This window comes from Saccopteryx bilineata, chromosome 1, assembly GCF_036850765.1.
Source record: "Saccopteryx bilineata isolate mSacBil1 chromosome 1, mSacBil1_pri_phased_curated, whole genome shotgun sequence".
Lineage (NCBI taxonomy): Eukaryota > Metazoa > Chordata > Mammalia > Chiroptera > Emballonuridae > Saccopteryx > Saccopteryx bilineata.
Window position 1 is genome coordinate 131,446,321 of NC_089490.1, and position 22,832 is coordinate 131,469,152.

The window sequence follows — 22,832 nt, forward strand, 5'->3', positions numbered from 1 at the left end:
GCCTGGCACCATTTCAAGTGCTGAGGACACAAAGGGAGCAGAAGAAACCCCTGGCTGGGGCTAATGGGGCTTCTAGCCATGTGACCTTCAGACTCTTGCAGAAGTGTGCTAAGCTGGATGTTCATTCCAGAACAAAGCTGGAAACAAATGCTGGGGCATGGATATCAAGGAGCTTCTCTGGAGGCAGGAAGAGGTCACTGAAGGAGAGGAAGAAAGTACTGTCTCAGATGGCTCCACAGAGGGAACCCAGGACTTAACAGAGGTGGATGCATCCCATTGCAGGGTTTCACAGAGGAACTCAAGCTTTAGGGAGTCCCAATCTCCAAGATCAGGGTCTCAGGAGGCCACCTGTAACCTAGTAAACTCTGGGTTTTTTTGTCCCAGTGGAGGAAGGGTCTCACTCTCCCATTCTGATCTATATAGATCCTCTACCTTGTTTTGTAGACAAAGCAGATCAAGGTTCAGCTGCCTATACCACCAGGCTAAACTGGGCAATTGGCTAGTCTAAGACCCAGCCCAGGCCTCCCTGGGTGGGAAGAAAGGGTGGGCATGGGGACACAGAGTCATCCTTTCTAGAAGTCGCCTCCCAGACTGGACTCTAGCTCCAGCTCCCAGAGCTCTCCTACCCCTGCACCCATCCACGGATTATCCACGGACCTGGGAGCAGCTTGCTCCTGGTCTCAACCTCAAGGGTGGGCAGGGTGAGACAGGCAAGCACCCTCACTCTGCTTCACTTTCCTGACTCAGTGGTCAGAAGAGGAAGGGGAAAACTCCCTTCCTCTCCCCTGGACCTTGGTTACCAGTTCTTTGGTTGGGCCACAAAGGCAGGGGGCTGCACCTTGGAGTAGCCTAAGAGGAGGCCCTTTCCATTGTCTGACCCTATCTATACAGCTTGGCTCCAAGGAGAGCACCCCCACAGGTGTGTAATGCCTCTGACCCTCTGCAGTATTCACCTGGCCAGGGCCCGCCGGGTGGCACTGAGCCCAGAGTTCAAACCCTTGCTCCTACGGCCAGCCCCTGGACCACCTCGGGTAGAGCAGGATTATGGTCTCCCTTCTCCGTGATCCCGGGCACCAGGAGTCAGGGGCCACTTGAGAGCGCTTGGAGGGAGGCAGAGCTGAGACGTCAGATGGGCGGGGCCGGGCGGCTCCTGGTTACTGTCCCGCCCGCCCTGATTCACCCAGCCTGGCCGGGAAACTAACTCTGCGAGAGCAGGAACCCAGGAATTGGGCCCAGTTCTTCCCTGAGCGGTGAGTAGGTGGCTCTCCCTGCGGCTGAGAACTAGGTTGCCGGTTGGGAGGTCGAGCCCTGGGGAGGACTGCCCGAAATACCGCTGACACTGTGGCCTGAGCCCTTCGCCACCAGCACACCTGAGCTGGGGAAGGGGTGGGGGCAGAAGGAGGGTAGGCCCTGGTCAGGCCAAGGGCACAAGGCAGGAAGCCTGGCAGGCCTGGCCTTGGACAGAGTGAAGATCAACATGCTAGGAGCAACCCAGAGGGTCTTCATCATGTTCTCCTCTCCTTGGCTGCTGAGACAACAGCACAACTTATCTCTGTGAGCCCCTCAATGCTCCAGAACCACCTAGGGTCTTCACCAGGCTCCTCCCTTGGGAACTCCTGAACCTTAAGATTCCCCAGACCCTCAAGTCCTGGCACGGCAGCTTGGAAAAATACTAGGTGGGAATTCCCAGGCAGGAGGCCCCTGTTCAAGATCTGCTGGTAAGGGCCACATTCCCCAACCCAGGCCTCAGTTTCTCCTGTGTCTAAAAGTCAAAGGTTGGACCCTGTGCCTTCCAAGGCTTGGTCCAGGGCTGACAACTGAGGCTGTGTCTTTGTCTTCCTTGACTCCTTAGCATGGACTGTGGGTGAGGACAGGGGCTAGAGCAGGAGTACCCACCACCGCCATGGTTTTGGAGGCAATCTGGGGGCTTGGGAGGGCCTGAGAGAAGAGAAGCAAAGATCAGGTGAGGATGGGTGGAGCTAAGGCTGGGTAGAGGACATGTACCTGGTCCTATGCTGAGATTCCCTCTGCAGCCTGGCATGCAGAGCAGCCATCCCCCCATCTCACCCACACACTCCCCTACTGAGGTTCTTTTGGTAAAGATGCTGGCCTTTGTGAGAGGTTTTCTCTCAAAATGGAACAGAGTGGATGCAGTCAGACAGATGGGACTTGGAGAGTGTGCCTCAAATACCATTTGTAGCTTTAAAAACTTAAGCAAGTTCTTTCTCTCCCTTTAAGTCTGGGAAAAGGGTTCCATCACCCATACTCACCAAGGCTTTGAAAGCACCTGGTGGCTGTAGTTACGTGTGTGGCCCCCATTGTGTTTTTGAGGGTCCTCCCCTACCCTGAAGTACTTTTCTTTGGACACTCCCACTAGCCCTGCTCAGACAAAGAAGGGCCAGCATTGTGTCTGTGGAAGTTTAATGGCAGGTTCGGACAACCAAGTTTGAGTCATGGAGACATAATGATAACCTCTCATGTCTGCCTCTGATGGTGTTGTGCATACACCTTGTTCCATGGGAACCACTGGGCCATATGCTGGGGATCTTAGGGGTCTGTGCCTTTTTGCCTTCGATTGTGGACCCCAGAAGTGAGCCTGCACCTTTGGGAGATGGATCCTGAATTGTGGCAGACTCAGGTAGGAAGTTAGTCCCTGACTGCCTGTGGCACTTCTGCTGTAGCCCCCGGAGTAGCTGTTAAGTACCTGAGCAATGTCCCCTGCAGGGACAGGAAGCCAGGGCAGGGGAACAGTGGGTAGCTGCAACTGGAAAAGGGATGTGGTATTTCCCTGATCCTGGGTCTCTCCCTCAGCTCAGAGTGTGTGCACTTATGCCCATATACACCAATGTATACACTTCAGGATGCCCCCAGGTGACCCTTTTGGTGCAATGTGCTTTCAGCCACGAGAGGCTGTTAAGATGCCCTGGATGTGTTTCTACAAGATCCCCTGGTGGCTGAGACTAATATACACTGGAGCATTTTTACATGGCTTTTTGTTTAGGACAGTATAAAACTGAGTATGAGGGATCTTTTGTTCTCTGGGTACCTATTTGCCTGTGCCTGGTGTTGGGTGAATCAGAGCCTGACTCAGGGGACCCAGAAATCTGGGAGTGAACAGGCATATACCCATCCCCATTCAGAGAGCCTCTGATGGGATTTAGTGGGTGGGATCTGCATCCTCCGTTCCTGCTCACTCCCATGAAGTTCTCATCCCCAGGCTTTCAAGGGATGAGGGGACAAAAAGGGAGGATGCCTCCTCTTTTGCCCAGCCTGTACCTAGTGAGGCTATCAGGATGAGGACAGCAGGCTCCTGGAATCCTTTGGGAGAAAATGAGGGCTGTCTATTGGGGAACATGGATACTGGGAAGAGTGGCTGGCCTAGGAGCCCCCTGGCCCCCTCAGAGACAGTAAGGGCCTTAGCTGCCTTCCTCTCCTTCTACCTCCAGCTTCGGGGAGAGAAGAGTCCCAGCATTTGGCCTTTGTGTGACCATCTGTATCTGGAATAATGATACCTTAGTCTAAAACGGAACCCAGGGACAGGCAGTGTGCTAGCTGCCCAGGAGCCTGGCAGCCCAAGCCTGTCTCAGTTTGAGGTGTCATGCTAGCTTTCTCCCCAAGTTCTTTATTTTCTGATCCTCTGCCATAGCCTCACCTGTCCTAGCATGCCCCCTCACCTGTGCCTTCCTTTTAAAGCCCAGGTGTGTTTTCTGTCTCAGATTCTGAGCATTAGCCCCTCTAGAAACCCAGGTGTCCTAGCCACACACAGCCCCAGGGCTGACCAGCCTTCAGTTCTGCCACTCCCTGTCACTGGGGCCTGTAACTAGAACCAAGCTCCAGCCGGCTTTTCCGGTTGGAGTTTGGAGGTGGTGCCCCAAGCTCCCCCTAAGGAGGTGGTAGGGCCCACGCCCCGGAAGTCCTGAGCTTTGGGCTATCCTCTGGTCCAGTAGTGGAGAGCAGGGCCAGACACCCTGGCACACAGTATCTGGAATCAAGAGAGCAGCAGAGGGAGTTTTTTCTGGCTCAGTGTTAAGATACCCTGGTTCTGAAAGGACACACGGGCTAGCTGGAGGACAGCAGCCCTTTGGACAAGCGCCTCCTGAACTCTGAGAGGGCAGGCAGGTTCAGATTGGGGCAGAGGTGCCAAGGACCAGAAGTGGTGAAGACGGTAGTTGCTTGGTTCCAGGAAGAAGGTGAGGTCTGGGGGAGTGGGAAGGGGACACACAGCTCCTCAGTTCTGCCAGGTTTGGGCAGGGCAGGGCCGCTGGAGCAGAGGCTCGTGTCTGGTTCCTCAGGGTCCTCACCCCGAGGCACCTTTGCTGAGGTCTCTGCATCCATGTTTCCTCCTCTCTCATAGGCAAGATGATTCCGGTGGCCGAGTTCAAGCAGTTCTCAGAGCAGCAGCCTGCCTTCAAGTTGCTCAAACCCTGGTGGGATGTGCTGGCTGAATACCTCACAGTGGCTATGCTCATGATTGGGGTCTTCGGCTGCACCCTCCAGGTAAGGGGGAGGGCAGGGCGGGCCTGAATGAAGGGTAGGAGAGGTGAAGTCTATAGAGGGCGGTGCTTTGGAGGGCGTGGTCTGGAGGAGCTGGGCCTCGGGAAGTCTTCTTCTGAGGCAAGGAGCAGATCAGAGGCCCTAACACCAGCAGACTAATTCTGCTGCCTTTCCATTCCCTCCATCACTGGCAGCAGCACTGAGCATAGTTATGGAAGTCCATACTTTTATAACACTTCTCCCCCTAGAACCTAGAAAGAACTGCAATTACCTTATTAGTTTGCTAGGGCTGTCATAACAAAGTATCACAAACTGGGTAGCTTAAACAAAAATTTATGTCTTACAGTTCTGGAGACTAAAAGTCTGAAATCAAAGTGTCGATAGGGTTGGTTCCTTCCCAGGGCTGTCAGGGAAAATATGTCCCATGCCTCTCTCCTAGATTCTGGTGGTCTCAAGCATTCCTTGGTTTATAGATGACAATCTCCCTATCTCTTCATAGCAACTTCCCTCTATGTGTGTGTATGTGTCCAGATTCCCCTCTCCTCTTTCACTTTTTGAGAGAGAGAGGGAGAGAGACAGGATAGGAAGGGAGACAGATAAGAAGCATCACCTCATGGTTGCGGCACTTTAGTTATTCATTGATTGCTTCTCATATGTGCCTTGACCAGGGGGGCTCCAGCTGAACCACTGACCCCTTGTTCAAGCCAGCGACCACAGGATCACCACAGGATCACATCAATGTGACCCCAGGCTCAAGATCAAGAGCCAGCTCTCAGGCTGAATGAGCCCCAGCTCAAGCTGCTGACTGAGTTTTTGTTTTTTTGTTTTTTTCTGACCGAGTTTTGAACCTAGGACCTCAGCATCCCAGGTCAATGCTCTATCGACTGCACCACCACATCAGGCAGATTCCCCCCCCCCCCCTTTTTTTTTTTTACAGAGACAGAGAGAGAGTCAGAGAGAAGGATAGACAGGGACAGACAGACAGGAACGGAGAGAGATGAGAAGCATCAGTCATCAGTTTTTCGTTGCGACACCTTAGTTGTTCATTGATTGCTTTCTCATATGTGCCTTGACCGTGAGCTTTTAGCAGACCGAGTAACTCCTTGCTCAGGCCAGCGACCTTGGGTCCAAGCTGGTGAGTTTTTGCTCAAACCAGATGAACCTGCGCTCAAGTTGGTGACCTCGGGGTCTCGAACCTGGGTCCTTCTGCATCCCAGTCCGACGCTCTATGCACTGTGCCACTGCCTGGTCAGGCAGATTTTTCCCTTTTTTAAAGGATACAGTCAAAAGTGTTGACTTGGAGCCCTGGCCATATAGCTCAGTTGGTTATAGCATCATCTGGAAGCATAGAAGCTGCTGGTTCAAACCCCAATCAGGGCACATACAGGAACAGATTGATGTTCCCGTTCTCTCTCCCCCTTCCTCTATCGCTCAAATCAATAATAAAAAAAAAAATAATGTTAAAAAAACCCCAAAAGGTACTGACCTAGAATGCTGAGGTCGCCAGTTCAAAACCCTGGTATTTCCTGGTTAAGGCACATAGGAGAAGCAACTACAGTAACTATGAAGCAACTAGGAATTGATACTTCCTGCTCCCCACCCCTCTCTCTTTTCTTTGTAAAAATGAATAAATAAAATCTTTAAAAGGATACAGTAGCCCTGGCCGGTTGGCTCAGCGGTAGAGCGTCGGCCTAGCGTGTGGAGGACCCGGGTTCGATTCCTGGCCAGGGCACACAGGAGAAGCGCCCATTTGCTTCTCCTCCCCTCCCGCAGCCAAGGCTCTATTGGAGCAAAGATGGCCCGGGCGCTGGGGATGGCTCTGTGGCCTCTGCCTCAGGCAGTAGAGTGGCTCTGGCCCCAACATGGCGACGCCCAGGATGGGCAGAGCATCGCCCCCTGGTGGGCAGAGCGTCGCCCCATGGTGGGCATGCCCGGTGGATCCCGGTCGGGCGCATGCGGGAGTCTGTCTGACTGTCTCTCCCTGTTTCCAGCTTCAGAAAAATGAAAAAAAAAACAAAACAAAAAACAAGGATACAGTCATATTGGTTTAGAGCCCACCCTAATGACCTCATCTTAACTTGACTCCATCTGGTCTGGAAAAACTATTTCCAAACACTGCCACATTCACAGATACTGGAGGTTAGGACTTTAGCATCTTTTGTGGGAACACAATTCAACCTAACTCTTTTTTCAGACAAAGACCGATGCTCAGGTTCAGTGACGTTTTCCCAAGCTGCACCTGGCTGGGGACAGTTGGGGATCAAGGCTTCTCACTTCAGCCTAATTCTCTCCCTATTTCCCAGTTCCCTCACCCTCTTTCACTCTCTTCCCTACCTACAGGTGACACAGGACAAGATCATCTGTCTGCCCAGTCACGCACCCCAGGAGAATTCATCTGAGGCCCCGTGTCAGCAGCTCCTGCTGCAGGGGGTCCTTGAGCAGGTGGAGGGTCTCCAGGAAGTGAGCGGCCTCAGAAACAACCTGGACCTGCAGCAGTACAACTTCATCAACCAGCTCTGCTATGAGCAGGCCCTCCACTGGTACCCCAAGTACTTCCCCTACCTGGTTGTCATCCACACGCTCATCTTCATGGTCTGCACCAGCTTCTGGTTCAAGTTCCCTGGCACCAGCTCCAAGATTGAACACTTCACCTCCATCCTGGGCAAGTGTTTCGACTCACCATGGACCACCCGGGCTCTGTCTGAGGTCTCAGGGGATAACCGTAAGGGCCATACAGCTGGACGGGCAGCGACGACTCTGGCAGCTGAGGTAGGGCCAGGAAAGGTGGGGGAGGGTGAGAAAGAGAAGGTGATGACAGAGCCTGAGAAGGTGGTGACTGAACCACCGGCTGTCACCCTGTTGGACAAGAAGGAGGGTGAGCAGGCTAAAGCCCTATTTGAGAAGGTCAAGAAGTTCCGCATGCATGTGGAAGAGGGGGACATTTTATACGTCATGTACATCAGGCAGACGGTGCTCAAAGTCTGCATGTTCTTTGCCATCCTGGTCTACAACCTTGTCTATGTGGAGAAGATAAGCTTTGTGGTGGCCTGCACAGTGGAGACTTCAAGGTTCACAGGTTATGCCAGCTTCTGCTGCAACCACACAAAGGCTCACCTCTTCTCCAAGCTGGCTTTCTGCTACATCTCCTTCGTGTGTGTCTACGGGATCACCTGTCTCTATACACTCTATTGGCTCTTCCACCGGCCCCTCAAGGAGTACTCCTTCCGTTATGTGCGGGAGGAGACTGGCATGGGTGACATCCCTGATGTCAAGAATGATTTTGCTTTCATGCTGCACCTCATTGACCAATACGACCCGCTCTACTCCAAGCGCTTTGCTGTCTTCCTCTCTGAGGTCAGCGAGAGCCGCCTGAAGCAGCTCAGCCTCAACCACGAGTGGACATCTGAGAAACTTCGGCAGAAGCTGCAGCGCAATGCCCAGGGCCGGCTGGAGCTGGCGCTCTGCATGCTCCCAGGGCTGCCTGACACAGTCTTTGAGCTCCGGGAGGTGGAGGCACTCAGGCTGGAGGCCATCTGTGATGTTACCTTCCCCCAAGGTCTGTCACAGCTGGTGCACCTGCAGGAACTCAGCCTGCTCCATTCGCCTGCCAGGCTGCCCTTCTCCTTGCAAGTCTTCCTGCGGGACCGCCTAAAGGTCATCTGCATCAAGTGTGAGGAGCTCCGCGAGGTGCCTCTCTGGGTGTTTGGGCTGCGTGGGCTGGAGGAGCTGCACCTCGAGGGGCTCTTTCCCCCAGAGCTGGCTCAGATGGCCACCCTTGAGAGCCTCCGGGAGCTGAAGCAGCTCAAAGTGCTGTCTCTTCGGAGTAATGCTGGCAAGGTTCCAGCCAGTGTGACTGATGTGGCCAGTCACCTGCAGCGGCTTAGCCTGAACAACGATGGGGCCCGCCTGCTGGCCCTTAACAGCCTCAAGAAACTGGCAGTGCTGCGGGAGCTGGAGCTGGTGGCCTGCGGGCTGGAGCGCATCCCCCATGCGATCTTTAGCCTGGGTGCACTGCAGGAACTTGACCTCAAGGACAACCACCTGCGGTCCATCGAGGAGATCCTCAGTTTCCAGCACTGCCGCAAGCTGGTCACGCTCAGGCTATGGCACAACCAGATTGCCTACGTCCCTGAGCACGTGCGTAAGCTGCGGGTCCTCGAGCAGCTCTACCTCAGCCACAACAATCTGAAGGCCCTGCCCACCCAGCTGGGCATGTGCTCTTGCCTCCGCCTGCTGGACGTCACTCACAATGGGCTGCACTCCCTGCCACCTGAGCTGGGTCTCCTCCAGAACCTGCAGCACCTGGCTGTCTCCTACAATACCCTGGAGGCCCTGCCCGATGAGCTCTTCTTCTGCCGTAAGCTTCGGACATTGCTCCTGGGCTACAACCACTTGAGTCAGCTGTCACCCCAGGTGGGGGCCCTCAGGGCCCTCAGCCGCCTGGAACTCAAGGGCAACAGGTTAGAAGCACTGCCAGAGGAACTAAGCAACTGTAGAGGGCTCAAGAAAGTGGGGCTTCTGGTGGAGGACACCCTTTATGAAAGCCTGCCAGCAGAGGTTCGGGAGAAAATGGAGGAAGAGTGAAGCCAGGAAGGGACAGGTTGAGGTCGAGGCTTTCCAGATGATTCTGTCCCCAAATCTCTACCATTGTCTTCAAGGGAGGTGGCCAAGTGGGCCCAGCCCAGGAGAAGAGGAGCAGACATGTCAGCCTGTGGGGCCCAGGCAAGATCCTGGGACTGGTTTATCTGGGGAGATGGGAGGCTGTGGATTTAGGGTGGAATGGTGTGGAGGGATTAACTCAGTCATAGAATTCTTAGACCAAAACCACACCTTTGTCTTTGGCTGGCTGGCCTGCCTCCAGCCCTGGGCCAGAACTGCTGCCCTCCTGCTGAACATTCTAGCCAATCAGTGCCACTAAAAGGGGTAGGGCCTGACCAGGCGGTGGCGCAGTGGATAGAGCTTCGGACTGGGATGCGGAGGACCCAGGTTCGAGACCCTGACATCTCCAGCTTGAGCGTGGGTTCATCTGACTTGAGCAAAAAGCTCAACGGCTTGGACCCAAGGTTGCTGGCTCAAGCAAGGGGTTACTCAGTCTGCTGTAGCCCCACAGTCAAGGCACATATGAGAAAGCAATCAATGAACAACTAAAGTGTTGCAACGAAAAACTGATGATTGATGCTTCTCATCTCTCTCCGTTCCTGTCTGTCTGTCCCTATCTATCCCTCTCTCTGACTCTCTCTCTCTGTCCTTGTAAAAAATAAAACAAAAAATTAAAAAAAGAGGTAGGGACAGATCCCAACAGGATTTCAATCCTCTCTCACCCCCAACAAAACATCTCACGTCTGGAATTCTGTCCCAAGAAGGGGACACAGACACAAGAGACCAGCACACACTGCCCCCCACTTGACAATAATCCCTTATATATAAATTGATTGCTATGGACATGTGAATTCAGAAACAAGGTTCTATAATCTGGCTATGCATCAAAATCGACATTCCCAAAAAACATCCCTGGCCCCAACCCTGAAAGCCGGGCTAAGGAGCTTTGGCTGGAGGCCAGGAACTTGCCTGTATATAAGCATTTCAGATAATTCTGATGCATATGGTCCTAGACTTGTATGTTGGTGTATGGCCAGGGGCCACCATTGTGGCCATTCACATGCAGGTTCTTATTGAATTAGGGCAGATGGTAAAGAAACAATGGAGCCAAGAACTGGTGGGTCATTACCTTTAATCCTAGCTCCTATCTGGAAAGCTAGTAAATACACACAGCAGGAAAACATTTCCCTTTCCATTCAGGGCTTCCAAAGCCACTGACTCATCCAAGTTTTCCTAGAATCAAAGGCCCCACCAGCCTTATTCACCGCTGTTCCCTATCTCTCCTTCTCTCTGCACAAACTGGCTTCCCCTTAAGCACTCTGCCATCTTGGCTGCCTCTCCTCTGCAATGCTGATGGCAGGAACCGAGCAAGAGAGCCCCCGGTCTGCTTTATTTTATAGTGTAGAAAATTAAAGCCTTTAAGCCAATATACAAAGGAAGTCTCTGATACAAAGCCACTTATCTGAGGCATAAATGGGATTTCTCATTAGAGTGCACCACCTCCCATCATGCAACAGTCAAGGGTGCGGGGAAAAGATCTCCTAGTTTTGAGATCTTAGTATCAGAAGGATGTTGAAAAGATCTTAGTATTAAAAGGGTAGGAAAAGCTTAGTCTTAAAACTAAGCTGTAGGCTATAAGGACTTTGCCAGCTTACAGCCTGTCTCCCATACCCAATGCAAACTATAAGTGAGCAAACAAATACATCATATTTACAAACTTATTTGACCAACAGTTGGGAAATGGTGACCTACAAAGGAGATAATTTGGTTATCAGAGCAGGGATTCTGAAGCCTTTTTAGGTCCCCAGTGTAAGGTCAGTGGGCAATGGGGAAGGTCACGTGAAGAACCAGGCCCGGGAACTTTTGCTGGAACCGCCCACACCCATGTGCACCAAAAGAAACTTCCTAGGAGTCATTTGGAAAAGAGCGACCATCTGTCAGCCAGTGAGATTTCGCCACGTCATATCATTTCTGCCTTCACCCTGCTGACCCTATAAATTACCCCCAAATGGGAAAATCCATGTGACTTCTCTGGCTCCTGGCCCCCGGACCAGAGAACCTCGTCGGGCAGGATGCGCTGTACTGAATAAAGCTTTTGCTATTCCACACTTCGTGGCTAGGCCCTTCCTTCTTCCTCGGCGGGGAAAAATACCTCACACCCAGACCCTTTGAGAACCTGATGAAAGTCGGGTACCTCCTTCCTCAGGAAAATGGCTTGTATACACCTTCATGCAGAATTCTGCAAACAATTCCAGGCAGTCAACAAATTCCCCCAGCTCCCCGAGGGTTATTCATGTATGTCCTAAGGACTGCAGACTACAAATTAACAACAGTTGGTGTGGAGGGTATTATTTTTTTTAAAATAAACAATACTATCAGGACTACCATTCTGAACTCCTGTGTCCACCCAGCGTTGTGTACCAGGCCAATTATAGGCAAGTGGCCACACCTGTCACAAAGATGAGTCTGTCTTGGAGACCTTGGTCATCAGGAGAAATTAGTTGACATGTCCTGTCTAGACATTTTTTTTTCTGGAGAACCCCTTTTCTTATATCTTTCCCATTATCTTTCCAATTCCATACTTTTGTGCCTGGTAAGAGTTGTCACAGATGGGTTGCCTTGGCTGGACCAGGAGCCTGCAGAGCACTTGACACAGCCTGCCTGACTCTGACCTCCTGGGCTTGGCCACCTCCAAGATGTCTGTAAAATGCAGTTCTCCTGCTGGCACCTAAGAACAGAGGCAAGCTGCTCTCCAGGGACCCAGGATTTCAGATGGGGACATTTTCCCAGCATCCTTCAGACCTTTTTTTTTTTTTTTTTTTTTTTTTTTTTTAGAGATAGAGAATCAGAGAGGGACAGATAGGGACAGACAGACAGGAAGGGAGAGAGATGAGAAGCATCAATTCTTTGTTGCGGTATCTTAGTTGTTCATTGATTTTCTCACATGTGCCTTGACTAGGGGGCTACAGCAGAGTGAGTGACCCTTTGCTTAAGCCAGCAACCTTGGGCTTCAAGCCAGGGACCTTTGAGCTCATGTCTACATATCCCACGCTCAAGCCAGCAACCTTGCACTCAAGCTGGTGAGCTGGTGCACAAGCCAGCGACTTCAGGGTTTTGAGCCTGGGTCCTCCACGTCCCAGTGGGACACTTTACCCACTGCAGCACCTGGTCAGCCCCCCCCCCCCCCCCGCTTTTTTTCTACGTGAGAGGAGGGGAGGTAGACAGACTCCTGCATGCACCCAGACAGAGATCCACCTGGCAACCCCCATCTGGGGCCGAAATTCGGACCAACTGAGCTATCCGCAGCACCCTGGAACCAATCCATCCACTGGCTGCCAGAGAGGAACAGAGAAGGGAGAGAGGGAGTGGGAGAGAAGCAGATGGTTGCTTCTCCTCTGTGCCCTGACTGGGAATCGAACCCAGGACGTCAATACAACTGCTGACACTACCTGCCAGGGCCCCTTCAGACCAGTTACAAGAATATTTAGACTTCAGGCAGTGAAACATAACCCCAGGGCCAGTCTTCTGCATTGTCCAGGTGCTGGGGGGACAGAAGAGGAAAAAGTCTTAAAACGTTCAAGCCAGTCTGACTTAGAACTCTAACCTTGGCTTTGGCCCCATCGCCGAGGTCAGCGGTCCCGCCGCTGGGTTTCTCCAGACAGTGGTCTACCCCACCTCTACCCCTGCCCTTGGCCAACTCTGAGCTTGTTGAAATGGGACTCCCCACGGGTGCTTAATTATGATGTAGAGGCAGCAATTAAGCATAACGGGGATCCTAATGAAGCACGCCCAAAGCGAGCAAGCGTTCTTAGAAGGCGTCTGCTCCAGAAAAGGTCCAGCCAGGAATGCCGTATAGACTGAAAACACAACTGTAGCGAACTCGGCCAGCGACTAAGGAAAAAACCAGCAGAAGCGCAGCACACGCCTCCAGCGAAACCTTGTTTCCCCTTCTGTAGGCTTGGGTGCCGCTTTCCCCGCCCACCACTATCTGCAGATAGGGAAACGTGGTTTCCACACCGCGCGGCTCACCAAGGCGCTCAGGAATTCGCGCAAGAGCATTTCGGCGGGAGGTTTGCACAGTGCCAGCCGCGAGCTCTAGGTGGCGTCATCCCTCTAGCTGGGAAGAGACACGCACGCGCGGAGGTTCGCACGAGAAACGGGCGGGTGTACACCGCGGGCATGCGCCAGCGGGGCGAGACGGCGGCTCGACAGGGTCATTCCGGCGCAGGCGCAGTGCGGTGTTTGTCTGCCGGGCTGACGGGTGGCCGGGCGGTACGCGGCGGAGGCGGCGGCGGCGGGGAAGATGGCGGCGTCCTCCCTGGAGCAGAAGCTGTCCCGCCTGGAAGCAAAGCTGAAGCAGGAGAACCGCGAGGCCCGTCGGAGGATCGACCTCAACCTGGACATCAGCCCCCAGCGGCCCAGGCCCAGTAAGCACGACGGCGTGGGGGAGGGGGCGGGCGGGGCGGGGCGTGCTGTGCGGGCGGCCCCGCCCCGCCCCTAGGCTCCGCCCCCACTTCCGGGGCGCTCTTGCTGCTTCTTACCGCCACCCCTCAGCTGTTGGCCCGCGTGGATAGGGTCACGGTGACCCTGGGGCCGTGGGACTAGCGGGCTCACGGCGGCCCTCCCCGGCCTGAGAGGCTAGTTACGCCGCTCCAGATGAGGACCCCCCCCATCTGATGACCCACCCTATCGCCGTGATTTGCGGACCCTCTGTCACCTACTGTGAGCCGTGCATCCCCTTCTCCACGCGACCGTGACTACATCCAGGTTCCCTGCAAACACGCACACATCCGTTTTGGCCAGATGGTTCCACTCCCGCCATCACACTGACTGTCAAGAGGCCCCTATCCCCTCTCCGCTCCTGGATCCTTGTCATCCAGGTTCAAGAGATGGTCCACTCACACTCACACCTGGCCTGGGGACACCTGAGGCCAGTACAGTGATATCTAGCATCCCAGCACTTACACATCTCTCCTTTGATTCCACCATCTCAGTGCCTACCTTCTGGGCATCTTGTCATCTGGAGTCACGAGTTGTCCCCCTGCCCTGGTGGGATAAAGGGTCCTGCTGATACACCAAAGTTGTGGGTTCTGTCCCTGGTCAGGGCACAGTCAGAAATAGATTGATGTTTCAACCTCCCACCCTTTCTCTCTCTTCCTCTCTAAGATCATTTTGAAAAAAAATAAATAAAGGACAAATTAAAAAAAAAAAGTCCTCCCCAACACTCCTACTCCCACCTGTCCTGGGGTCAGTGTGACCACATTTAGTCCCCTGTTATGTCCCCCAGAACCCCCTCCTCAAATCCTCTCAGTTGGAGGGCCTGTGATTCCCCCCACCAGGGACCTGACATACAGCACTCTATAATGCTTTCTGTGTCTTTGTTGCCTTCTTTAATATTCTCTCTGATAAGACCCTTGTAGCTTGTAGCTCCTTTGGGGTCATCCTGATGAGGTGGGAGGTTGTGGGGGAAGACACCCTATATCTGGGTATTCTAACTACCTTCTACTCATCCAGCCTGACCGTCACAGCCTGACACCCACCCAGTCCATGTGTAGGGTCTACTCCACAGCCCTCCTTCCCTGAGGACAGTCTCTTGGAGGCCCAGGGAAAGCCTCAAGGCAGTGATGCTGGCATTGGACACTCCCTAGGACGGGAAGCCCAGCTGGGACTGGAGGGTCCCTGCTGGGCTCTGCAGTGCCACCTTCCCCTCGCCCCCAGTGTGAACAAGACAGGGCTGGGTTTAGGGCCCCAGGTGCATTATGGGGATGGTTATCCTAGGTGTAGAGTGAGGCATGGAGAGGCCCAAGATGGGCAGGTCCTTGAGGATCCCCACACTAGGCATCTGTGTCTGTGTCAGCTCCATCCCATCCTTCCATTCCTCCCATCTGTTGGTTTCTACCCATCTCTGCAGTTTGGTGCCTCGCGCCTCCCCTTCCTCTTCGTTATGATTTGATTTCTTTTCTTTTTGACAAATCAGTTATTTCTGTGTGATTTACTGTGGTGTTGTTTTTTTTTCTTTCTTCTCCCCATCCAGTTATTGTGATCACTCTAAGCCCTGCTCCTGCCCCGTCCCAACGAGCAGGTACCAACCTTTTTATCATCGCTGCTTGGACATCTGCACCATTGACCTAACCGCTGCCCCAGCTGCAGAATCCCATCTCCCTGTCCCCCATGCTGTGTGTGTGTGTGTGTGTTTACATGTATGTCTGTGTGCGCACACACACATACACATCTCAGACTCTCACTCTTTCTGCCCTTCATGAGATCCATATCAGGCCCACCTTGCCTCTTCCTCTTGTGTTTTCTCCCCTCCCCGCCCCTTCCTTTCGGATGCAGGTTTGAACTCCCTGGAAGAGGAACTGGGCTCCCTCACTGACCGGAAGTTTGTCACTTGTGAGGAGGTCACATGTTTATGTGCATGTGTGTGTATAAGTGACAAGGAGAGAAAGTGGGACCAGTGGGTCAGCTGTGCCTGTGGATCCACTTCAGCAGTTCAAGAACATGTATTGGCCCATGTGCTGTGCCTGTTCTAGGCTCCAGGGACATAGCTGTGAACCACACAGACCAAGTCCTTCTCTTTGTGCAGCTTATGCCCCAGTAGTGGTGGGGTGGGGATATGAACAGTGAGTGAATCCTGGTCAGGGAGAGCTGAGAAGGCTATGAGCCTTGGAGAAAAAGCAGAGTAGAACAGGGTTGAGGGTTCTGCAGCAGGGCGGTCAGGTCAAGCTTCTGGAGAAGGTAGGATTTGAGCAAAGTCTCATGGGAGGTTGAGGGAGCTAGTGAATGGAGGTAGAGGAATGGCCCTTCCAAGGCCTGAGTGCAGTGAGTCTGGGAATGGATGTGTGCAGAACTGTCCTGTGCAAGGGTGTGTGTAAGAGAGACCAGGCTAGGGGTCTGGTCCTGTTGGTCCTTGTGGGTAAGTGGGACTAGGTTGTGCAATTGTATGTGTATGGCCTCGTGTGTGTGTATCATGGTGTTGGGGGCTCTGTGTTGTATTATCTACTTGTCTGCATGTGTGTAGGGGTTTGTTTCCTCTGTGTGTGCGCTGACAGTCTGGTACATCTGTGTCTCCTGATGGCCGCATTCCCCATATCCTCTTTTGTTCTCCCTCATTCATTCACTCACATCTCTCTTTCTTTGTTTCTCTATCTGCCTCTCTCTCTCATTCATCTTCATACTCTCTTTCTGTTCTCCTGACCTGCCATATTCTCTATCTCATCCCCTCAGTGCTCAGTGACCACTCTGGGACTTAGTATATCACCCCCCCCCTCCAGCCACTGAAATCCTACTGCGCTTTATTTTGTGGGGCTGGCAGAAACCTCTGTCTTTCGCAGCCCTTTCCAAGGTCCTGGGGCAGCTCTCAAAGGCTTAATGGCTTGTGTCAGGGAGAGGATCCATGGGAGACAATAAAAAGTGTGGAGAAGGTAGGGATGTGGTCCTCACGCCAGAAAGCTGACAGCACAGGGCAGAAAAGGGGTCCAGATACCTTTCTGGGGATGAGAAGCTGGCACTGTCTCAAGAGAGTACAGATGCAGGGGAAGCACAAGGAGAAGTTGTTGAGCCAGAGAGGGAGGGCTTAAACATTGCTTCAAGCCATGGCAGAGCAGAGGTGTAGGAATGTTACAAAGCCAGGTTGGGGTGAGGGGGATGAAACATGGGAGTCGAGGATGCTGGGCTTAACTGTGTCCCTGGGGTCCCCAGAGCTCTTTCTTTACTCCCTTCTAGAACTGCAGGCCATGGTCATATACCTTCCCCCCCTCACACTGGCTAGGATCAGGGTCCTGAGCCAATAGGACAAGGAAAGTGCCAGCAACTAAAGCATACCCATTGGTCACTGGGCCCACAATACCAGGTGCTCACAGAACTCTGGGAGGAAAAGGTGGGCTGTGGTAGGAGGTGCGGGGAGAGAGGAGGGGCATGAGCTGGGAGCAGTCCCCAGGCCTGCTCTCCATGGGAAGGTGAACCAGGGAGGGTGCTTGTAGCCAGTGCCCTCCCCACCCAAGGACCCTTTTCTGAAATGCCAGGACCTTTCGGCTGTAAGGGTTCAATGAAGGATTGTCTGCCTCCTCTAGCAGTTACAACGGCCGCTACTCCTCCACCCTGATTCCAGCCCAGCCAAGGGAGGCTCCCAGCCCCTCAGTGAACCAGCTAACCTGTTTGGGCCTCTCTCTGGCCTGTCTCTGCAGCACAGCCAATCTTGGGCAGCTGGGCCTCAGTGTTGGCTCTTGTCTGTCTGTATCCTGCCCTCCTGTTCCCTAACTTTACCTGTCCTGTGCTTTCTCCTACTTGCCTGCTGCCTGCCTGCCTGCCTGCCTGCTTGCCTGCAGCATGCTCAAGCCATCTGCATGCAGGCTGCTGGAAAGAACCAAACTTCTGCCTGGCCCAGCACCCCTTCCAGTTGCTGCCAGTCCTGAAGGGCTGCACCAGCTGGAACCCCTCATCACCAGGACATAGGCCCATCCTGGGGTCCTACCCTCACCTCTGTCCCTGCAGGCCTAGCTGGGAGGCTCACAGATGAACCTACTGGCCAGAGGGTGGCCCTCCCTGACTCTGAAACAGAACTTGGGGCAGGGGAAGCCTGGGTCCCTCACCCAGTCTCCCCAGGGTGGTCTGCCTCACTTGTGTAGGCAGCTGGGTTCATTGCAGCCATAGGACCAGAGTCCAGGCAATTCTTCACATGGTCCCAAGCATGTGGCCCTGGGCCTGCTTCCTGGGCATAGGTGGGGGGAAAGGGACACACCAAGGAAGCTACCTGGCTGAGGGACGCCATCAGGCTCCAGGCCTTACTTCTCTGTCAGCATAGACTTGGAGACGAGCCCTGTGTTTCTGGGGACTAGCATTCCCAGCCAGCCCATTTTATCCCCTTCCAGGCAGGGGGATGGGAGAGGTACCCTAAGTGGTTTCAAGGGTGAGAACCCTAGCTTCTCTTCCCCAGCAGGGCAGGAGGCTGTGCTAGCCTGTCTGAGGGTGCCCGGGAGGGGAAGATCAAGGTCCCTAGCTCCCCAGAGTGCCAGCACCTGGGTTTATCTGGGTGTTAATCCCCTTTATGCCCCTTGCTCTCACCCCCCTAGCCCTGCAGCTCCCACTGGCCAATGATGGCGGCAGCCGCTCACCGACCTCTGAAAGCTCCCCACAGCAGCCCACACCCCCGGCCCGGCCCCGCCACATGCTGGGGCTCGCTTCCACCTTGTTTACACCTCGAAGCATGGAGAGGTGAGCCTTTGGAGCAGGGCCAGCTGGCCTGTGGGAGGTCAGTGTGGGGAGGGTTGCTGGGGTGGCCCTAGGGAGGAGATGGTGAAATCTTTGGGAACCCCTGGGTATTGGGAGTTAGGGTGGCCTCAGGTTGGTCAAGACCCCCCTCCACCCACTCCCTGTTCCTGTAGTATCGAGATTGACCAGAAGCTGCAGGAGATCATGAAGCAGACAGGCTACTTGACAATTGGGGGCCAGGTACTACCCTTCCCCCAGCCCCCAGGGGGTGGGCAGGACATAGTGGGGCTAGGTCTGTGTGGTGGGACAGAGGTTGGGTAGACCCCCTAGCCCTGACTCTCCTCACCAGCGCTACCAGGCAGAAATCAACGACCTAGAAAATTTGGGGGAGATGGGAAGTGGCACCTGTGGCCAGGTATGGAAGATGCGCTTTCGGAAGACAGGCCACATCATTGCTGTCAAGGTGAGCCACGACCCTGCCCAGATGCACCCCATGCCTCTCAGCTCTGGTGCTAAGGCTCTCCTTCACTACCCCTGTTATCCCGTGCAGCAAATGCGACGCTCGGGGAATAAGGAAGAGAATAAACGGATCCTCATGGACCTGGATGTGGTACTCAAGAGCCACGACTGCCCGTACATCGTGCAGTGCTTTGGCACCTTCATCACCAATGTGAGCCTGACTGCCCAGCCCCACCTGCTCACTTCCTTGAGTCTCCCTTGCCGCTCTCTGAGCGTGCCCCCAAACCCCAGTCCTCCTCTCCTGATTGGGGTGGGCAGGAGGGTATGGCCACTCCCAAGGCATTCCTGCTGCCTCTGCAGACAGATGTCTTCATTGCTATGGAGCTCATGGGCACTTGTGCCGAGAAACTGAAGAAACGGATGCAGGGTCCCATCCCTGAGTGGATCCTGGGCAAGATGACAGTAGCGGTGAGTGGCCAGGCAGGGGCTGGGTGGGCAGGGGCCCCTTCCCCCACCCCCGGTTACAGTGCCTCCCCTTTCCTTCCAGATCGTGAAGGCGCTCTACTACCTGAAGGAGAAGCATGGCGTGATCCACCGGGACGTCAAGCCCTCCAACATCCTGTTGGACGAGCGGGGCCAGATCAAGCTCTGTGACTTTGGCATTAGTGGCCGTCTTGTCGACTCCAAAGCCAAAACACGGAGCGCTGGCTGTGCTGCCTACATGGCAGTAAGTGGGGACTGGGCAACATGGGCAGTGTACCCACCCCAGCCACAGGGGTCCATTTTTCCCTTACCATGTCTACTTTGCCCCTCCTCTTCCCCTACAGCCTGAGCGCATTGACCCCCCAGATCCTACCAAGCCAGACTATGACATCCGAGCTGACGTGTGGAGCCTAGGCATCTCCCTGGTGAGTTGGGGCCCTTCTGGGAGGACAGCAGGAGAGGCAGGAGCCTGTCCTCAGCCACTTCAGCCTCCCATCTCTCCCTAGGTGGAGCTGGCGACAGGACAGTTTCCCTATAAGAACTGTAAGACAGACTTCGAGGTTCTCACCAAGGTCCTACAGGAAGAGCCCCCACTCCTGCCCAGCCACATGGGCTTCTCGGGGGACTTTCAGTCCTTTGTCAAAGACTGGTGAGGAGCCCCTACCAAGGCCCTTTGCTAGGGAAGATGGGCAGGTCAAGGTAGCCCGGGAGGTTTGAAGCAGGAGAGAGGGAAAGCCCCCCCCCCCTTATGGGGATGGGACCAGACTGGACTCGGGGCAGGGGCTGCAGGCAAGAGCTGGAGCCCTGGGAGCCATGACTTGGGTTTGGACCTGGCCTGAGGGGACAGCTGGCCCCAGGGCATTGAGCTGGGTGCTCTGGAGCTTTATCTCAGGAAGTTGTAAACAAGTGGAGGGCAGAGGGTTCTGAGCATCCTACACCAACAAGCAGAATTATGCAGGCATATTGGATTCTCCCGCGGGGGAACTCTTCCTACTGGTACCTCACGACATGATTCAGGCCCCCAGCCCAGGTGGGTGCAAGCCCCTGCGTTCCCTACGCTGGCTCAGGGCCAGGAGGATGCAATAGCTCCTTCCCACAGTTTTTGCAGTCCCCTGGCTCAGTAGGTCAAACAGCTGACCCCCTTTCTAGGCTCTCATTTCCCTTTTTTCCCCTTTCTCCAGCCTTACTAAAGATCACAGGAAGAGACCAAAGTATAATAAGCTACTTGTGAGTACCTGGGGCCCCTCCCCACCTTATCCCAGCCTCACTCCCCACCACCCACTCATCTGGACACTCAGGGCCTAGGTGAGACCAGCAGAGAAGCTGCCCTTGTCCTAAGTTCTTCCCTCGGATCCTGCAGGAACACAGCTTCATCAAGCGCTACGAGACTCTGGAGGTAGATGTGGCATCTTGGTTCAAGGATGTCATGGCAAAGACCGAATCACCGAGGACTAGTGGAGTCCTAAGCCAATACCACCTGCCCTTCTTCAGGTAGCTGCGTGGCAGCAGCCAGCCCTACTGGGGGGTGGGGGGGGCCAGGGACATGACCACAGGCCCCCTCTTCCCTACCCAGCTACCCAGCTGCCCTCCAGGGGACACTTGGGAACTGGACAGCCGCCAAGGGCTGAGGACAGAAAATAGGGGATGCCAACCCAACCCTGACTCCCTACCCAGCAGCCATGGAGAGATGGGCCCACCAGGCCCTGGCCCTTCCAGTCATGGGGTCAGCCGCTGTATAAGTCCCCCAACAGACACTGTGAACGGAAGACGGCAGGCGTGGAGCAGACCTGCTATTTATTCAGTCGTAACCTCGGGGCTGGGGTGGCCACCTGGGGCCAGGAGAGAGTCACCGTCCTGCACCTCCCGCACTCACCCCATGCTGTTCCTTCAGCCTTCTGTGGTACACATGTTCCCTGTCTCCTCTCCTTCTGTCACCTCAATGCCTCTCTGGTTTTCCATCTCCCTTCCTGCCTCTGACTCTCTCCTAGCCCACGCCCTGCCACCTACAACAGGACCTCTTGGTCGACCTCTTGGTCCTCTTAGGTCTGTGGCAAGCACTGAGTCCCTTGGCTGGCATCCTCATCCCAGGAAGGCAGGCTGGACATTGTGACTACAGCTGACCCAGGCTGCAGGCTCTCTCTCTCTCTCTTTGATCTCAGGGGGTCCTTTTTGGAGTTTATTGTATTTTATTGTACTTGTTGGGGTATTTGGCGGATGGGGGAAGAAGAGATTGTTTTCATGGGGTTTGTTGGTACCTTCAGAAACTATTACCAAAGTCATGTTTAGCTGCTTGTGGTGTAGCCCTTGACCTCCCATGGGCACTGGAGGGCTAGGTGGAAGGGCCTAGGCTACATGCCTTGTCAGCCTGTCCTGGAGAGACTAGTCCCAAAGGTGGGTGCTGAGGGCGGGGGCTCCTCCCTTGGGGCTGGAGACTGACTGGCCTCTGCTTGAGGCGAGTTGAGGACCTCAGGCCGTACAGAGGGAGCTCATGGGGCTGTGGCCACAGAGGGTGGCCTTCAGGGAAGGGGGGTCTGGGGTATGGTCGGAGGCAGCAAATGCTGGTATGGCAGGGAGGAGGGAGTGAATGACAGGAGTGGGGGCCTCCAGGCCAAGGCCCAGGGAGGCAGGGAGTGAGGGTGCAGGGAATGGATGTGGGGGTTTGAGGATGTATAACAGGGACAGGAGGGGCAGGCCAAGGGCTGGGTGTGTGAACGCAATCAGTCCCCAGCCCACCTTGAGGCTGTGCCATGGGGCCTTCCTCCCCCCCCAGCCCTCTGCAGCAGTCAGAGCAGGAGGGGGGTGTGTTTCCTTTTTTGTTGGTGATGCATGCAAATCAGTGGACAAAAAGAAAACACACAAACACACAAAACAACCAACACCAAAGGTGAAGAACCTCCCTGGATGTAGCTGGAGCAATATAGATTCAGCATAGGTATCACTGTAACTTCTCTATCCTATTGACTAGTTACTCTTAACATAGTCAAACAAAAGGCCGCATGTTTAAAAAGTACTCCTTGTCTTCTCTCTGCCTAGTCAGGAGAGGGGGTATACCGCCACCTCTCTTGCCTAAATCCCCTTTGTAAGGGGAGGGGGCAGGGTGGGGAGCCAACAGGCCTAGCTCCATCCTTGGGGGTCCCAGCCACAGGGGCTCTTGCCTGTAACCGGAAGGTTGAGTGGCTGGTTCCAGGGCCAGCAAAAGCCAGAGGCTGGCTGCCCAGGCTTATTTTTATTTAACTTAATTTTGTTCCATGTATATCTGCCTGCCCCTCCCCTTCAGTGTTAAGTGGGAGCCCTGAGGAGCCTCTCCTCTCCCCTGTCTCTCCCGTCTCCTCCCTCTGTCTTCCGTCACCAGCCATTCTTCTGGACCAGGCAGAGGATTGAACTGGCAGGCAGGAGCCTGGGGTGACCTGGCCCAGCCCATGACCCCTTCTCAGGCTGCCAGTATTGCCCCTTTCCTTTTTAAAATGAGACACCCTTGTTTGTAAATCCTTAGAAGCTTGAGAATAAAACCCCTCCCTTTTCTTCCACTGAGTCTGTGGTATAACCTGAGACTTGGCAGGATGTGGCATGAGATTTGGGAAGGCTCT

The 22,832-nt window shown here is 54.4% G+C and overlaps 2 protein-coding genes across 5 annotated transcripts; both read left to right on the forward strand.

The window, feature by feature from the left end:
- Positions 1 to 1,190: 1,190 nt before the first annotated feature.
- Positions 1,191 to 9,304, forward strand: LRRC8E (leucine rich repeat containing 8 VRAC subunit E). 2 transcript variants are annotated; one of them, XM_066266548.1, is made up of 3 exons: positions 1,191 to 1,250; positions 4,355 to 4,497; positions 6,835 to 9,304. In XM_066266548.1, exons 2-3 carry the CDS (start codon positions 4,360 to 4,362, stop codon positions 9,076 to 9,078), a joined length of 2,382 nt encoding a protein of 793 aa, XP_066122645.1. In that variant the 5' UTR covers positions 1,191 to 1,250; positions 4,355 to 4,359; the 3' UTR covers positions 9,079 to 9,304. The 2 variants fall into 2 exon arrangements, with proteins under 2 accessions (XP_066122645.1, XP_066122647.1); XM_066266550.1 differs by lacking the exon at positions 1,191 to 1,250 and adding an exon at positions 3,961 to 4,190.
- Positions 9,305 to 13,311: 4,007 nt separating this feature from the next.
- Positions 13,312 to 22,772, forward strand: MAP2K7 (mitogen-activated protein kinase kinase 7). 3 transcript variants are annotated; one of them, XM_066266555.1, is made up of 13 exons: positions 13,312 to 13,520; positions 15,128 to 15,175; positions 18,165 to 18,306; positions 18,477 to 18,543; positions 18,653 to 18,766; positions 18,854 to 18,973; positions 19,123 to 19,230; positions 19,310 to 19,489; positions 19,590 to 19,670; positions 19,752 to 19,894; positions 20,427 to 20,472; positions 20,606 to 20,736; positions 20,819 to 22,772. In XM_066266555.1, the coding sequence occupies exons 1-13, from the start codon at positions 13,397 to 13,399 to the stop codon at positions 20,871 to 20,873; spliced, it is 1,359 nt and encodes a 452-aa protein (XP_066122652.1). In that variant the 5' UTR covers positions 13,312 to 13,396; the 3' UTR covers positions 20,874 to 22,772. The 3 variants fall into 3 exon arrangements, with proteins under 3 accessions (XP_066122652.1, XP_066122655.1, XP_066122659.1); XM_066266558.1 differs by having other exon boundaries at positions 20,606 to 22,772; XM_066266562.1 differs by lacking the exon at positions 15,128 to 15,175 and having other exon boundaries at positions 20,606 to 22,772.
- The last annotated feature ends 60 nt before the right edge of the window (positions 22,773 to 22,832 follow it).